Source organism: Trematomus bernacchii, unplaced genomic scaffold (genome assembly GCF_902827165.1).
Source record: "Trematomus bernacchii unplaced genomic scaffold, fTreBer1.1, whole genome shotgun sequence".
Taxonomy (NCBI): Eukaryota; Metazoa; Chordata; class Actinopteri; order Perciformes; family Nototheniidae; genus Trematomus; species Trematomus bernacchii.
Window position 1 is genome coordinate 5,905,042 of NW_022987803.1, and position 18,362 is coordinate 5,923,403.

An 18,362-nucleotide genomic window follows, 5' to 3' on the forward strand; every position below is an offset into this window, starting at 1 on the left:
AGGGGTGGGTGTCCATGAGTGGTGGAAATGAGTCTGTTAGCTAAGCGTAGTCCATTGTAAATAATAATTTACTAAGCTGACATTAAGTACGTACTGTTAAAATCTTCACAGAAAATTCAGAGGTTTTTCATTTCACTGCTCTTTTAGCTGACATTTAATAAATGCAGGTACATCAGCTATTCATACTAAATCAGTTGTCCCTCCCCCTGGTGCCAGGACCAACCGATCCCATCTTTAGGCTCAGCAGCCCTGCTGCCCCCCCATAAGGCTGAACCTGAACCAGCTTTTCTCCCAACTGAAGGAGGTGAGCAGCATTGTGTTGAATGACATGCCATTTATCATATCTGAAGGGAGACTGGAATACAAAATATATATATATATATATATATATATATATATATCAAAACAAAAAGCTAACATCTAATTTAAATTGTACATTTCAAACACAGTATTTTCCCACATATTTAAGTTATATTTATTTGGCTTTATGCATTCATGTTGAGAATGTTCCATTCAAAAATGTTATTATTAAAAAGGCATTTACACCATAAAAGATGACTATTGAGATCTAATGTCAGGAATGTTAGTCTTATATCAAATAGTGAATTCTACTGCAGCAGAATGTTGCACGTCTGCACAGTGTTATATTTTCACTGCTCAGTGCCAGTAAATATTGTGCAGTTAGTATTGGACTACAAGATAGATGCAAGCCTGTACAGGTAGAGTTATTTAAAGCATAAATGAGTCGGTTGGGTTCTGGAGGTGTGGTTACAGCAATTGTGCTTGGTTGGCATGGCCTGTGCCTGGTGGTGGGGCCCAATAATGTGATATCTTTTCATGGGGCCCAAAATCCCTGGCGGCGCCCCTGCGCACAGCGTAAAGCAAATACTTTTGTTGATCTGTTCGGCAAAGTTAGGTTTGGAAACTATATAATTTACTTTTGGGCGGGCATGCATAACACGGCATAATACCGGAGCCCCGCTGCGGGGAAACGTTGGCGCTGTTCTGAGTTTGTTCTAATCTGTCAACATGACGGACGGCTTTCAGATCTTTCCGTCATTGTTAAAAAAATGTGGTTAACGCGAACTCTGGTTCCAGTCAAACCTAAGGGGAATTGAATTTGATAATTTGTTACTACTCTATAGTGTGTCATTGTTTATTCGTATGTATCCAACAGGACTCTTTTTTTAAGGGACTAAAATAATAAAGTACAGTGTTTCCCCTAGGATGGAGTCATAGCAGCGGTGCTAAGGCGCGTGGGCCCAGCATAATGTGAGCGTGGAGCGTGTGGAATCTTTTAGTGTATGCGCGTGCGAAGTGCGCCCCGCCAATTTTTTTCTATGTGTCTGCCAGCACAAGAAAGGCTCTTGAGGCCTAGTACCAGGGCCGGTTCTAGCCAATTTGCTGCCCTAGGCGAGATTTTATATATAAAGAATAAATGAAAAATCTCTACAAAAGACAAATACACTACAAAAACAGAAACTTATTGACATAGGTAATATACGTCAAAATGGCTTCAAATGTATTGGGGGTTGAGGGCACGAGATAAGTTTGTGCACAGATGGAAGGCTGACAGGCAGGTAGGCCATCCAGTTATTTTAGCCGGGCCGGCTAAAATGATTGGTCGTACTTTTTACAGTACTACGGCTTCCACAGATGAAATCTTTTTATGGATTTTTTGTCAAAGCACTTAAGATATTCATTGCTATCGGGATGTTAAGAGCATTCCATGGAATATAACAAAAAGTGTATCTCGAGCCGGTTTCTCAAACTTACCTACCCCACCTTTAACATTTATTTATTTATGCATATTTTTGTATCTCTCCAACTTTAAACAATATTTTTGGTTTACTGTCTTATATACAGTGGAATGATTTCAAACCTGTTTTTATTTATCCTAATAATTATAAAGGAGTGCCTTGGAAATATGTGTTTACATAATTTGTAAACACATATTTGTTTGAGACCCACTGAGATAAAATTAAACACTCAGAGAGTCCTTTACCTCACTGAGCCTCTCAGTCTGACAGGAGAGCTCTCCTCCACCCTGGTTGTAGAAACATCTACTTCTTATATCCGTTAGCGCAGCTAGCACCAGATTATAATAACAACGGTGTTCTCTCTCTCTCTCTCTCTCTCTCTCTCACTCTCACTCTCACTCTCACTCTCACTCTCACTCTCACTCTCACTCTCACTCTCACTCTCACTCTCACTCCCATGCTCGCACTTTGGCTGCGGGCGCCTGATAAGCCAACATCCCCCACTTTCATCACTTACAGCGCCTATCGTACAGGGCAAATTAAAAGTGTAACCGGGGTGAAAAGGGTGTTACATTTACTTAATTATGAATGTTGTTACATCAAGGCCAAAAATTAGGATGAGCGCCAACGGTCAAAACAATATTTTCTCCTCCTAGAGCTACCCCAGATCTGGCGCCCTAGCAAAAAATCGGCGCTGCCAGTACATACAGTGGCAATGTCTCAAGATTTAGCAAAAATACACCATTACAATATTTGTATATAGGGGAAACACTGAAGTATGTAAGCTTTATTACATATACGGTGGCACTCTGTGTTGGGGTTGGCAGGTAATTTTATAGTTTGAATTCAAATGGTACTAAAGGAATGTAACAACATGATGGCTCACTTAATCAAAACAACTTGCCTAACAGGTTCATTAACTGTCCCAAGCATATGGCCCAGAAATGCCCCCCCCCCCCCCCACTACCACAATCACGCACATACACACACTCATACACACACATTTGAAAGCTCAACGTATCCACACGAATCACAAAGGTGACTTATGTTGGCTTCAAATAGACATTCCCAGGTCAGAGCGGGGGCCATTCTTATCTTTACTGTTGCTATTTTAATGATAGCAACGAGCTAACTTCCCCACAAGCTTCCATATAAACCAATTTGTGACAAACAACCCAGTGCTTCATCCACACACTCTAGCCACAGCGTAGGAAAGCACATTACAAGATGATTGACAATTGTATCTACTGCTAGGGTCCCCGCACTGGCATGTGTCACGTATTACGTTATGCCTGTTTTTGCATTTCATCAACTGCATGTGCAATTATGTGTCCCATATACCTGGTGCCTGTGTGTGACCTGTTTTCAATCTGAAGAAGCAGTTTCAGCCTTCTTCTCCACTTCCTAGGACATTCCCGCCTGATGGCAGTGATGGAGAACGAGACGTGGAGCCAAACTGCATACGTCCCCCATTATCTCCTCCATGGTGACCCTTTCGCCTCGAAACTCTCCAAAGAGGCTGATATCATCGCAGCAATTTACATCTGCATCATAGGTCAGTCCGATTGCAAAATGACCTTCTTTTATCCCTTCATTTATGTATTTTTCCCCCACTTGTTGTCTGAATGTTGCTGCAATCAAGCTGTATGCTTATGTGTTATCATCAGCATAGTGTATATCCAACATAATCTGCAAGGCAATATCAATCAATCGAAATACTTCAGAAATACTTCAGTTTCACTCAAGATGTGAGTCTGACTCCTGGCTAACACCGTTAGCTCGTCTGTCTGACTCATAGGTTACGCCGTTAGCTTGCTCTGCTCTGCCACCTCTCCTATCTGCATCTGGTTGCGTGTGCGCATGTATATCTTCTGTGATTACAGAACATTTTTCAAATTTAGCAGGCAGACTGCAACAGGCTGCATGCACGGTTGGCGCATGTGAACTTGAAATTAATAAACAAGATTATTATGATGATGACAATGCATTTGTGAAGTGACCCAATTAGAAGAAATTCAGTTCAATGTACAATTTATCAACTTTGTATTGTAGACTTTCAATGAGACGTACAGGCTGATTTAGATCAGATATCAATAATTATTTCCACATGAGCCCCCAAAAACATTTAAAATCTCTCTGATGAACCCTGGGACACTCCACCCATAAACTCTAATGGAAACATCACATACATTTTCAAGAGGGGGTGCTCCTGTAAAAACAGGGTGTTAAATTGCTCTTTAATAAGAAATCTGAAAGCTGAAACTGTTTATGCAGATTTCAACCAGGAAGCTTTTGCAGACACATTCCCAAGGCACATCTAGAGAAACACCTCAGTATGGAATCTACTTACGAAATATTGTGTTGTGATATAATTTAATTTGCTAAACAAACACGCACACACTGCCATTTGCATGCAGTGGAAGTGAGAAACAGGAAAAACAACCACATGAATTCAAACGTTTTAATCTGTTTGTTGGTTTGTGTGAACACACGTCCCACACAAACACTTGACATGAATTGTTTTATATATCATTGAGCTGAGGAGATGCTGGTTGAATGTAAATGCATTACATATAAGCGATCATAGGCTTATGTGCTTTTGGCTTTCAATTGTAGTCATCATCTAGCTCCTTCTGTTCCCCTGCGGCACAAATTGGCTGTCATCACCTTTATTCCCGCTTCACCTTTATCTGCTTTGTTTTTTTTATCTGCATGGAAATGCAGCCATAACCATTATTCCAATAAAATTAAAATAAAAAGTCATAGTGTAGGCATTATGTGTACAGATTATACACATGCAGCATGTTAAATAAAATGAAAGCAGTATAAAGCCTGTCACAAATCTTCTAGCAACCCCGGTTGGTGCCTTGACACAGTTAGGAATTCATTGGGAACATAAAGCCTTACTACAAATAGGAGATAAGAATAGAGATGTTTGAATGACTGTTGTGTGGGTTCACAGCTCAATAACCTCACGTTGACATTGTTTGACACGTTAATTGTTTGAGTTCAGCAATCGGATGGCTCAATCAATGGAGAAAAGAATACAAACCCCATTCAAAACTGGAGTTTACTGACTGGGATAATCGTCTGTTTAGAAAATGTGACTATAATTGGAAGAAGTGTGTGTGTGTGTGTGTGTGTGTGTGTGTGTGTGTGTGTGTGTGTGTGTGTGTGTGTGTGTGTGTGTGTGTGTGTGTGTGTGTGTGTGTGTGTGTGTGTGTGTGTGTGTGTGTGTGTGTGTGTGTGTGTGTGTGTGTGTGTGTGTGTGTGTGTGTGTGTGTGTGTGTGTGTGTGTGTGTGTGTGTGTGTGTGTGTGTGTGTGTGTGTGTGTGTGTGTGTGTGTGTGTGTGTGTGTGTGTGTGTGTGTGTGTGTGTGGTTGTGTGTGTGTGTGTGTGTGTGTGTGTGTGTGTGTGCGCGCACTGAGACAGACTTTATATGTTTTCTTTGTGGTAAGGATAAAAATAATTAATAATTCTGCACAATTACCACACATTATGCCTTTATTGCCCAATTCCATTTACAAACTTAAAAGAATGAAATCTGTGTTGAAAACGTCGGGTTACGTATTGTAACCCTTGTTATATAAACACAGGCGGAGCCCTCTACTGGACTCTATGGGTACTACCTTATCATGCAAGCATTCACCTACTGAGATTTCTATAGATGTAGCCGGCCCCGGGGCAGGCCTACCTGAATGCGTGCGCATCTCACTTCCCTATAAAAGGAGGCCTCGCCTCCTGACCACCATCCTACACCACTCTTCAGCGAGCGGTATAGGACAGACAGTGCCCCCAAGGTAGAGGGCTCCGCCTGTGTTTATATAACAAGGGTTAAAATACGTAACCCGACGTTATATCTCTCACAGGCTCCGCCCTCTACTGGACTCTATGGGTACAGTGGGCGGAGCCCCGATGTATGCACGCACTGTCGTCCATCACACCGTTCCACCTCACTGTCCCTGACCGGCTTTAGCAGCCACTGCGCCTCACTCACCTCTCCCTCGGTTGTAACCGTGGAGAAGTCCGGGCTGCGGCCGATAGAGCACACCCTGACGCGCTTGCCTCGCAAAAAAGTGTGCTCAAAAATAGTGCTGAGGACTCCCGTGCGTCTGCCCATAGGCAGACAGGGAAAGTCCGCAGCCCTGTATGGGTTCACTATGCACTCTCCCTCCTGAGTCCCTAAAGAGCACGGGGAGAACGCAAGTGCCCCCTCTGTCCCCCCACTCAGCCATTGACCCTGTGCAGAGTGTGTAGGGACTATAGTATGGAGGGCTCTCCCCCTCCTGCCTCCAGGCAGGCGAGGGGAGCCCTTCAGCCCTGTAAAAAAAACTGCTGTTTTCCAGGAAATACACAAAGAACAACATTATATACATTTATGTTGATTTATGTTGTATAAGTCAGTAAAAGGTCCATCTGTTCCCAAAGCTGAACTTACAGGGTGTGCCTCGCAGAGATTTTTCACTAAATCTGAGAATACAGCTGCATCCAAATCACAGTTATGACTCTTTAAAGTTGACTGAACCACATCTCTTAAAACTGGACCGGAGGCAGTGCAGGAAATGAACTGAAGCTCATCTACTATTTCATCAATACACTCGTTTGGCACATTGAAAGTGCTCTCTAGTTTTAGGAAGAGTTGGCCAAACTTCTCTTTTATGAACCGAGATAAATCTTCTCATTCATCAACAGAGGGCTCAGGATTCTCCTCATCTTCCATAACCTGACTCATCCTGAGCAACAGTGGGATCAGGGTATTTTTTTAAGACTTCAGTTTTAAAGTCTTCCGGGCCATGTGCAGAATGTTTCCTCCGTCTTTGAGAAGTAAAGGTTGAATATATATTGGTTTTGAAGCTGCAGTTTTTGAACACACATGCGACAACTTCATATCTCCTCAAATGTCTGCCAAGATGCTCAATGTTTTGTCTCTCTGAATGAAACAAACTGCATAGTAGACAACTAAATGAAAGAACTGCCCTTGCTGTTGCTGACTCTGTGTGCTGTCGGGAAAAATGGACATAAAGGGCATTACATGTTCTAAATGAACAAGGGCAATCATTGTAAAGACAAGGGACTGACTGGCTCCGGGAAAAATGTCCATGTTTTAGCTTGTAGTGCTTTAACAACCCTATCCTTTTATTTGATTGAAAGTCACAGGTTTTACACACCCATCTCATCTTGTGGAAACTGGAAAAAAACATAAATACAAATGTTAACCTTTTCAAATCCAAACCATGTTACATAAACATTTCTATGTCAACTTAAACATATAAAAATAATAACTTGATAAACGTACTCATTAGTTGTCGAGAGAATTTGCTGAAAGGTTAATTTCCTTTAGTAGCCTGTGAAATATAGAAAGTACAAAATGTAATTTAAATGGATGTTTTTTTCCTTCATAATTTTACATTGGTTTTAATGGTATTGACTAAGGTACGGTGGCTGGGAAGGGCAAACGAGAATTACAAAGTGTGAAACACTTTAACAAAGCTTGAGACAAATTTTAATTTTATAAAACAAAATTACATTAGCAAAACACTTTTACCAAGGACATAATAATTTAACATTAACAATACAAAATTAACATGTCCCGAAACACTTTAACATTTGTTTAAACACTTTTACAAACTAGAAAATAAAACCGGAAAGAGAATGTCCATCATAGCTGAAATGACGTGCAAGTGATTGACTCAAACATTTTTCATGATCTCCAATTCATTTTTATTATGAACACAATAAAATTAAGAGACATATTTAATGTCTGCCAGCAGTTTTTTTCATTTTACATTTTTATTTATTGTCATTTCCATTCAGTCACAGAAACATGAATTTGGTGATTTGACTCAACACAACACAAGTGTGTTAACTTAAGTTTGAGTCAATCACTTTCACGTTACTTCCGGTATGATGAACATTCCCTTTCCGGTTTTGTTCTCTAGTTTGTAAAAGTGTTTCTGGATTTGTAAATTTGTCTCAGTTCTCGTAAAAGTGTTTCGCATCTTGGGAATTTTGTTATTGATAATGTTAAATAGTTTTTCACACTTTGTAATTCTCTTTTGCCCTTCTCAGCCACCATACTATGGACTCATTTGGGCCTCTTGACTTCAATATGACTGAAATGTTGCAATATTGCAAATGTTTATTTTGAAAACATTTCTAATCACCCAGCTACACACCATACGAATATTTTGTAAACTTACCTGCATAGTCAGGTGTCTTTCATTACTGGTGTACTTTGACTGCAGACACTCACTGCTGGAGAAAAGAAATGTCTAAAAAAAAGAAAAGGGAGAGGAACAAATGCGAAAGATAAGCTTACACAATACAATCACATCTAGTTTCAACAACTCTGACATTAGCTGGCATGCAAGCCTCTAGTTTTAGGAGTTAAACTGGCATTCATGGCCAATAAGCCATAACCAGTGGGTTGATTTTACATAAGATACGCTAAATTGTAGGGATGGGTATCGTTAAGGTTTTAACGGTACTACTACTTTTATCGATACCGCTTATCGATCCGGTCTTTTAACTGTACTTTTGGAGAAATAAATAAGGTAAACTAACTAAACAAATTGTGAACAAAACTAACATTGCTTTTTATTTAAATTAAATACATAATATTTCACATCAAAATAAACAACAATGTTTTAACAAATGGTATTAAATAATCTGATGACAGAATTGTAAACAAAATAGCTGAAACTTTAACAAATAAATAACTCTGTTACCTCTAATCATTAATTCATGTTTGTATAATTGAGTTAACTCCGTGTGTTGCTGCTAGCATACATAATACCTGACGTGGAAACGTTACTCGTGGATGGGGCTGCAGAGCTACTAGAAAGACAGTCGAACCCGGTGCATTTCTCCGTCTGAATGTGGTGCACTTACATGCTAAATTCTTATTGCACTTTGGGTAACGAGCATTGTCCACATCGAGACGGCTAAAGTTTAACCACACGTCTGAGCGCGTTCTCTCCGCCATCTCCTCCGTGTGTGTGTGTTGCTGCATGTAGCAGCCGCGTGTGTGTAATGGCGCGGGAGAGAGATCTCTCGTCTGGATTGGAAAAATCGAAAATACTAAAAATAATCATAGACGCATTTTGCAGTCTTCTTGCGTATTAGAAACGGAGTTGGCGACACTAAAACTGCAATATAATGTTTGTGTAGCAATAATACATATGACATATTTTTTACATGTCTGCCTACCGATAAAAAGACCGATAACGTCGGAGCTTAACGGTACCATGGTCTTTAATAATTCAGCCCCGGGGCCCGTTTAATACCGGGGCTCGGTACCCATCCCTACTAAATTGTGATATGTTTTGTTATGTGGATAGAAAATCACTCATTAGCTATGGGGTTTTGGTCATATCACATTAGGTCACTGTTAGTATTAAATACTGGCTGCACCAGGCAGCGTGGCACACAATCTAAAGCTATATAGTAGCTGACACAGTATTTTAGTATCGTAATGTAGCGCGAACACCGGCTCCCCCCAATAAAAAACACTTTTTAAATAAGTGAGTCCGCCAATGCCATAGCTTTATCTGAAACGGCGAATTACCCTCTAGTCGACGGGTTTGAATCTCTGAATAACCCACTAAAAACTAACCCACATAAGTTGATATCTGATTTATCCCACGTGCTGAGTTAGCTAGCATGCTAACGAGCTAACCGGCTAAGCTGACTGAGGCGTCAGTCAGCTTAACGTACGTTTTTAATATCTGCATTCAGCTGACAAGATAACATGAATGTAACCAGTTAACCAAGCGCATAAATATACTCACATGACTCCAAATCCACGATTATTCAACACATTACCGGAGGTTCCATGCCATCTTCCACTCAGTAAATTGTCCTCTTCTCCCGAATCTCTGTACCGTGTGCAACTACTCTGACGTCATAGGGCGTCACCCACCTTCACTTAAGTTGCCCAGGTAAACTTTATTCGCTTTTAACCGTTTTACAATCAACACAATACTTTAGGTAATATTTACTTGGTTCTATGGTTAAAATGTACTTAACACAATGATGATACAAAATTACATGCAAAATGCAAGTAACACATTAAATAAAAGGAGACATTTTGAGTTAAAGCACTAAATTAGTAATTTCTTGTAGAAGTAAAATACATAATCTAAGTAATATTTACGTTTTTATCAGTGTAGAGTCTATGATGTGGTTGAGGTAAAGTGTCAGTGGGGGGGGCCGGGCCTTGTTTAAGAGGCCGGTAGCGGAGGAGAAGAAACTGTTCAGGTGGCGAGAGGTTCTGGTCCTGATGGAGAGAGGTTCAGGTCCTGATGGAGCGCAGCCTCCTGCCAGAGGGGAGGGGGGGGGGAACAGTTTGTGTCCAGGGTGGGAGGGGTCAGCCACTATCTTCCCTGCCCGCCTCAGGGTCCTGGAGGCGTGCAGGTCGTGGAGGGATGGCTGATTGCAGCCGATCACCCTCTCTGCAGAGCGGATGACATGCTGCAGCCTGCCCTTATCCTTGGCTGTGGCTGCAGCGTACCAGATGGTGATGGAGGAGGTGAGGATGGACTCCATGATGGAGGTGTAGAAGTTCACCATCATCGTCTTTGGCAGGTTGAATTTCTTCTGCTGCCTCAGGAAGAACATCCTCTGCTGTGCTTAAGAAACAAGTGGGTGTGGTCAAATATAATTCAGACGTCGAGGTTCCAACATTGGAGCTGTCACTGGTTATTGAGAAGGACTGGTTAGAGTGGGCGATGGAATCTGGGCTGATTATGAACATTTCTGATTTATTGCACTTGAGTTAAAGTAAGTTCTGATGCATCCATAACTGATAATCAGTCATACAGGAGGTGAGGGTCAAGTGGGTGGTAGGTGTGATGGTCTTTGAGGAGAGGTTCAGTTGAGTGACATCAAACTAGCAGTAGAAACAGACGCCATGATGCTAGAATTATCTGAGGGGAAAGATTTACACTAAGTTATTTAAATAATTATAACCTTATAATTCTCTTGTTATTGCTACCTTTTTGGACCTGTGGGTTTATGAGAATTAACTGCATGCAGCCACTGGAAACGAGGGTTAATCAGAATGACAGTAGACAGTAAATATGTGTATCATTACAAAATCAATTGATTTAATATTTATTCTTACAAGATCCAAAGAAGTAAAGCACCCTCTCACACAATGTTACAATATATATATATATATATATATATATATATATATATATATATATATATATATATATAGTTACATGTTCATACAGATTACCATAGTGACAAACTGTAAGCTATTTTTAAACTACATTATACCTCTCAAGGGATAAAGGTTAACCCCGTCAATGGTCGCTGTGTCAGTGCACATTATGTGTTCATTGTACTGAAAGACACAGGATCAATTCAAACTGAAATGTCTTGTTTGTCCTGAGGTTCTGTCACGTTCTTGTCAAACTGTTGAACAGAGAAACCTGAACTGTTGATGTCAAGTGAATACAAGATAGGCCATCAAAATCAATGGAGTTGTTAAGGAGAGTGTTAGACCATGAGATGGTAGCTACTGTCAACAGTGTAACATGTTGATGTAAAATGAGGTTTTAGTAGGAGGCGTTCCTTACCATGCTGCCATCTCGTTTTGTTTGCACTTTAAAATGGAATCACTTTGGACTAATATTTTAAACAATACTGTTGTTTACATTTCATTACATTTACAGTGTTATATTATGTGCTGAAATCGCTGGAGTGTTACATTCAAATTAGCCGTTGGCTAGCTAAATGACTAAGTAGCTATTTTAAACACAAAGCAGTCATGCTTAGAAGGGGTCATTATTTTCCAATAAAACATGGTGATAGGATAGAGGGATTGATTACCATACTGTCATCTCCTTGTGTTTGCTTTTTAAAATGAAAAATGAAATACTTTAAATAATACTGCTGTGTACATCACATCACATTGACATTATTATGTGGTGAAATAACTGGAGTGTCACATTCATATTAGCTTTTTGTTTGGCTAGCTTAGTATCTAGGTGGCTCTTTGTCTTTGCTTCATGCTTAGGTTGGGTTATGGTTTTCAAATGTAAGTTTAGCCTTTTCTCGCTCAGTGTATGTTTGTTTTATCGCAGTATTAACAAATGTTTGTTTTGATATCTTTGATCTCATGTTTTATCATGTTTTTTGATATATCTGCAATATCTTTTCAAACGTGTGTTTTTCATAAGCATTTACATGTAAGCAAGCCTTGCACCCTCCTCTGTAAAGTATGTATATTGGATGTCTGAAACCTCAAAGTAAGCTGTACAATGTGCTTTTCCAAGAAAATATGGATGTGCAGATGGAGAATCATGTACTTCCTGTCATATTAACTAGAAAATCAAATAAACCTGTGTCTGCAGGGTAGGTTCTATACTTATTGTTCACTGATTTCAGTATTTCTAGAATTGTGCTTGAATACAATAACTCAATATTTATATAATGCACACATATCCAAAATTGATAGCCTGTTTTTGGGCCTCCAGGAAAAAAACTAGTGTGCATTGAGTCAAAAGAAAATATATTCCATCTTGCCTTACAACCGCATTTCAGCGGCAATAATGCATTCAAATGTCTTAACAATTGTGTCTCAGAATTAAAAAATGGTCTCTCTCTCTTTGTCTTTGACAGGAATCTTGTCTGCAACAGGGAATGGATATGTTATTTATATGACCATCAAACGCAAGACCAAGTTGAAGCCGCCTGAACTCATGACTGTTAATCTAGCCATCTTCGACTTTGGAATATCAGGTACTGGCTTATTTGTGAAAAGATATATTAAAAGGATGAAGAATATGTATATAAAAAAGCATTAAATAAATAAATGTAATATAATATGGCTTGAAAAACTAGTGGAGGAAGATAATAGTGCCAGATTTGAGTCATTACGCGAGGAAAGTAGATCATTTTTAAATAGTGAAAATGTTTTTAAGATAAATAATGTAAATTCCTTCTATGATAATAGAGCCCCCCACTGATGAAATGCAGCAAGCCTGATTTTAAACTGCAATCATCTCATTAAGTGTCTGTTAGTACTTGGTAATACATGTTGATTTAATAGTCTCATATGCAGGGTGTCAGAGGAATTACATGATGTGTTATCCCCATAAATGTTCAGTGCTTGATAAGACTGGGCTGTCTGTTTGATGCTTTTTCATTAATTGTTTTGTTTTCTATTTCACCAGACTTATTCATTATCTAGTATTGCATTGTTCAAGTGTTTATTGGATTTCTACCCAATTAACTTTTGGGTTTGTTTTTTGCTACATTCTCCTTCAGCTAATACAAGAGGAACTGATTCGTAATTCATGTTTATAGAGAACCGCAGTGACGCGTCCTAAAACCCGGAAGTAAGTTAGCATTTTCACCACGTCCGGTTCCTTCGACAAAAAGCAATGCAATTTCTCCATAGGATTTTGGAAAATAGCTCGAAATAAGGTCTGTGTTTGACACAAATTGAAGAGACAGATCACGTTTTGTTCCACGACATTAAATGCATCAGCAGTGTCTCCGCTAGTGATTTTTGAAGAGTTTAGGTGTCTGAAAAACGATGGTTGTTAACATGTGGCTGAATAAGACTACAGAAGTTGTCCAGGCCGTTTTACGTCATTACAACGAACACGTAAAACACTCCCGCTAAGTTTGTTTGCCCTGTTCTGCTTGAAAGCAAGTACCTGCCTCCTGCAAACTGTTCAAACAAACGCTTCAACTTGTACCATTTAGAATCTGTATGTTTGAATATGGATCTTAAGTTGGCGTGACGTTGAAGCAGCTGTAGTTCGTTTATAGCATAACGTTAGCATTTTGCTTCTGGCGACTAGATTTATGATTAGAAAATTATAAAAGTAGGGTAGACATGTGGATATTATCCGGCTGAACAAAACGTGATCCGTCTCTTAAATGTGTGTCAACCACAGACCTTATTTCGAGCTATTTTCCAAAATCCTATGGAGAAATTGCATTGCGTTTTTGACGAAGGAACCGGAAGGAGTTTACTTCCGGGTTTTAGGACACGTCACTGCGGTTCTCTATTTGTGTACTATGCAATCAAATTGATTTATAAAGCCCAATATCATAAAGTACATATTTTCACAAACACATTACAAGTGTACAGCTTACAACAACATGTCTCCTAAAGGTAGTTGTAGTTGTCATGGGGAATACTCAGCCTGTGAAAACAGTTGATGAATGTATTTTGTAGCTCATAATGGAATTCGTGGCTATGGAGATGGTGCCAGTGATGTAACTGGTTGAGATTGTATTTTGCACTTTAAATCAGAATACCCCAGCCTCAGTTGCATATATTTATACAATTCTCAAATCTACAGTATATGTGACTTCATGACAGTACAACTATTACGGTACGTCTACACAGCAGCGTTAAAAAAATCTTGGAGGTGGGCGTATCTGAAGCTTGGGGATTTTTTGCGAACAACCAATCACATGAATCTCCCGCCCGCGACATACGAAGCAAAAAAGCCCGAAGTAAACTGGATATAAACTCCCCAAAACAGGCGAAAACATACCACTGTCTCTGCCACCTCCCTCCATGCCTGGCTCCTCCGGTTTATATCCCGGTAGGTCTGGTCATAAAGCACCGGGTGATTGATTCGCTACCGCTAATTTCTCCTCCATTTTTTGGAATATGAGGAAATGACCTGCGGTATGTCTCTCCCAGCATACACGCCGTTTGATTGGCTAGAGCTTGAACTGTCAGATTTGCGTACACGGGATTTGATTGGCTGACGCTTCCACCTCAGCCTCAAAAGTTGAACATTGTTCAACTTTGAATCCTGAAAATCCTGAAAATCTCCGCTCGCCTGCCCACAATGCATTTCGGCGAACAGTGAGGGAAAGTGACGTCACCCCATTCAAAGTGAATGGGCAGAAGCGTTTCAAGATTTTTTTAACGCTGCTGTGTAGACGCACCGTTATTGAAAAGTAACACAAAATGAAATAAATAAATAAATATAAAAAAATACACTTTTAATGTTTAACCTGTTAAAGGTGGGGTAGGTAAGTTTGAGAAACCGGCTCGAGATACACTTTTTGTTATATTCCATGGAATGCTCTTAACATCCCGATAGCAATGAATATCTTAAGTGCTTTGACAAAAAATCCATAAAAAAATGTAATCTGTGGAAGCCGTAGTACTGTAAAAAGCACGACCAATCATTTTAGCCGGCCCGGCTAAAATAACTGGATGGCCTACCTGCCTGTCAGCCTTCCATCTGTGCACAAACTTATCTCGTGCCCTCATTGGTCATGTGCGCGTTCGTGTGTGTTGGAGGAGGGGCTCTGTAAGGAAGTGGGAGATTTTTTCCGGCTGTGTATTTTCAAATTCTAGCACACAAAATTACCTACCCCACCTTTAAGCCAGAGAGACCCCGGTACCGGGGCACTGCCGCAACATCTTGCAGGAAACAGTGTCTGAGGGCATGTTCATTTAATAAACTATGAATGTTTTATATCCATGTAACGGGAAGAAAGTCATCTAACTGATCTTTTTTTTTTTTTTTTTAAACCACAATGCTAACGCTGAGCCTCTGAATTAGCAACGAGCGAAAAATGCTAACAGATTACTGCACCGAAAATCACTCACAAAACCTTATTATTTATCTTTTCTCCACATCCATGACATCGTTTCACATCGTGAGGTGACTCAGAATCGAAGGGTCCCCTCATTATCACTGAATTATACGAAATCGCGACGTTATAAACAAAAACAGACATCAAAACATGTGGCGCTAGGTAGCTAAAAACGCTAACATGGCTTACCTGTATCGTAGTCTGGTCAAAAGTGGTCTTCTATGGCATTAAAACGATAAAACCGCTGCTGAAGTTAATCCAATGTGTCTGTGTCCCTTTGAAATGATTTCTGATAATCCATGAGCAATAAAACTGCTTTTCCATTTCTAGATGTCAGAGCTAGAGTGTAGGTTCACTCTCATGCAAAACTACATGCGCAAAGCCCCCACCTTTTTGTTTTACAACGAGTGTGTGTGGGGGACTCCCCCTTCGATTCTATTGGCTCTAACGGTCAGAAAGAGGTGTCAACCATCAAAATCGACAAAGGGGGGCCAGAGATATGGAAAAAAAAACATTTCCACCCAAATCACCTCAGAGGTGGAGTGTTTTTGGCTAAACCTCTCTAAAAAGGTCAAATGTCACTTGTTTTGCATCAATCTTGATACAGGGTACTTATTATATGTTGTACTTTGGATTCCTAAAGCTTTTAGTCTACCTTACCATCATCCAAGGGTAGTATTCACTATAAGTAAAAAATAATTTTTGGATGGACACTATAATTTACAGTTTTTTACTATGTAAAATCTGAATTTTCTTTAAAATAAAAATCTATATTGTTCTGACTTTTCTACATCCATTTATTCATTGTTTGTTTGTTTGTAACCTTTATTTAACCAGGTTAAAAAATCCCATTGAGATCAACGATCTCTTTTTCAAGGGAGACCTGCGGTACATTACTTACACATAAAAACAACAGAAAACAAAAGGACATCACAACATAATTACAGGGGTATACCGTAGCAACCTATTTACAGTGACAGGTATCCAATAACATTTCATCCAGCCGTGCTTTAAAATGATGCAAGGGAATCAAAATGCTCAGTTTCATCAATCATTACTTTGAGAAAAAAGATTATTAATGCAACCCTTTTAGAAGGCTGCTGGGAGTCTTCCCAGCATCTTCTACTGAAGCTTTCAGAGTAAATCGCCAGAAGCGCCGACACCTCCTCATCATTCCACCGCTCCCATGTTTTCTTTTGTGTTGCCATAAGTTAGTCTCTCTCCGTTGGTGCGCTGGGCTAATGCTAATGCTAATAATGCTAATGTGAGCAAATAAAATGGCGGCTTCACCAAAACTTTTCTGAGTCTTACAGGGCGTGGTTTGCAATTCACCCAGCCAATCAGAAATTGGAACCTTTTCCTCCCCAGGAAAAAAAGTTCTTGTTCCAGATCTTTTTGGTGTGAACGCAAAATCCCAGGAAATATCGGAAAAATTCCTGGGAAAAGTACTCCGGTGTGAAAGTGCCTAATGGTAGGGAAACAATGCATTTAACATCATGTGACTAGTAGTATTCGACACAAAGGTTTAAATGATGCCAAGAGTCTACAGTCATAGTAGTGCCTCTATGAAGCTGCACTTTAGCATTTAGCTCAACACACTGGAATATAGTATGTTAACATACTGACAAGGTCAGTGCTAACATGCTGATATTCATCAGTTTAAATGCTTACCGTGGTCGGTAGTTTAGGGTAGTTTAGCGATAGCATGCTAGCGCATCGTGATCAGCACCAAACCAAAATTAAAGTTGATGCTGTTGTTTTAGCACGTGGTTGAGGTTGGGAAGGTGTTTGCAACAAAACGATTTGCAACAACACTATTTGCAAAAAACATCATGTTTGGTTTAAAATAAGCTATGACCTAACATCATATGACCAATAAGTGACATAGCATCATCAGTAAAGCTAACTCACCTAATGGTTTTACACAGGAAAAAAAAGTAGGTCCCCTGGGGGGAAGTTAGACAATGTTTGAATAATGTCCATTCATAAGCTGTAGCTGAAGGGGATTTACATAGAATCACAACATCCACAAATCAAACAGCTGGCAGAATGTAATCAATTGTTTTCGCATTTATGAGACGTGGCATTGTTTCTTGTCATGTGGTTTCACTCAGACTCCAGGCCTATGAATTTAAATGTATGGAGAACTTAGGCTGACCATAATATTTAAATGCTACTTTTAGTGGACTGCAGATTGTTTAGAACATTTTTGTATAAATAGGTTTAACATAATCATTGTAAGTTTAAGTAATGAGACAATAGGTCATCTTGTTCTTCTTCTAATATGATTTGAGCGTCGTAGTAGAAACCACGAGACACTGATGATCAAGGTCAAATTATTGTCAGCATTCAATTATTCTCTTTCAAGAGATGGTTCTAACTTTAGCAAGCTTAAAAATAGAAATTTAGCAGCATTCGAGAAGGTGCAGTCTGCTTATAAATCCATGTTTGGACCATTAGAAAACTGTATATGGACATTTCTAGAAACTACACATTTCCAAGAGGTTATATTAAGAAATAACTCATGTGTTTATTTTGCCCCTGATCAATCAAAAATTCTTTCAAGGATTGTTTTAAAATTTTGCACACATTTTAAACTTCAATATCAGGGATATTGTGTTAATTTAATTGTGCGTAGCCATGATTATGATTAATGTTTGATTATTGTTCAGCCCTACGTTAAGAAAATTGAAAAGAAAGCTAAAAAGCTCACTGTAATAATTTAGGCTAACGTTATAAAGCTCTTCATGGTTAGTACAAGTTATTTTCTGCTTAACATAACGTTACCTCACTTTATACGTTTGGTAAATTATCACTATGGCTTACACAATTTTAGACGTGACTTCCTTCACGTCCTTAAAGCCTGGTACGTGAAGTATTCAAGCATGGAGCTCTGCAGCAAGACATTTCTCAGGCATTCTGGTGAAGCGTGCATCAGTGTGAGATATTGACCTGTGTTTGCCCCGCTCTATGCAGTGTAAGGCCCCGGCTCCACGGGAACGCATACGGCAA

At 39.6% G+C, this 18,362-nt stretch overlaps 1 protein-coding gene across 1 annotated transcript in view; it reads left to right on the plus strand.

The window, feature by feature from the left end:
• Window positions 1-244: 244 nt before the first annotated feature.
• opn5 (opsin 5) overlaps window positions 245-18,362 on the plus strand; it is a 50,429-nt gene continuing 32,311 nt past the window's right edge. Inside the window, exons 1-3 of the mRNA XM_034150417.1 lie at window positions 245-304; window positions 3,169-3,315; window positions 12,393-12,512. Of these exons, the coding sequence (XP_034006308.1) occupies window positions 3,183-3,315; window positions 12,393-12,512 (253 nt within the window). The 5' untranslated portion in view covers window positions 245-304; window positions 3,169-3,182. The remainder of the gene's footprint in view (window positions 305-3,168; window positions 3,316-12,392; window positions 12,513-18,362) is intronic.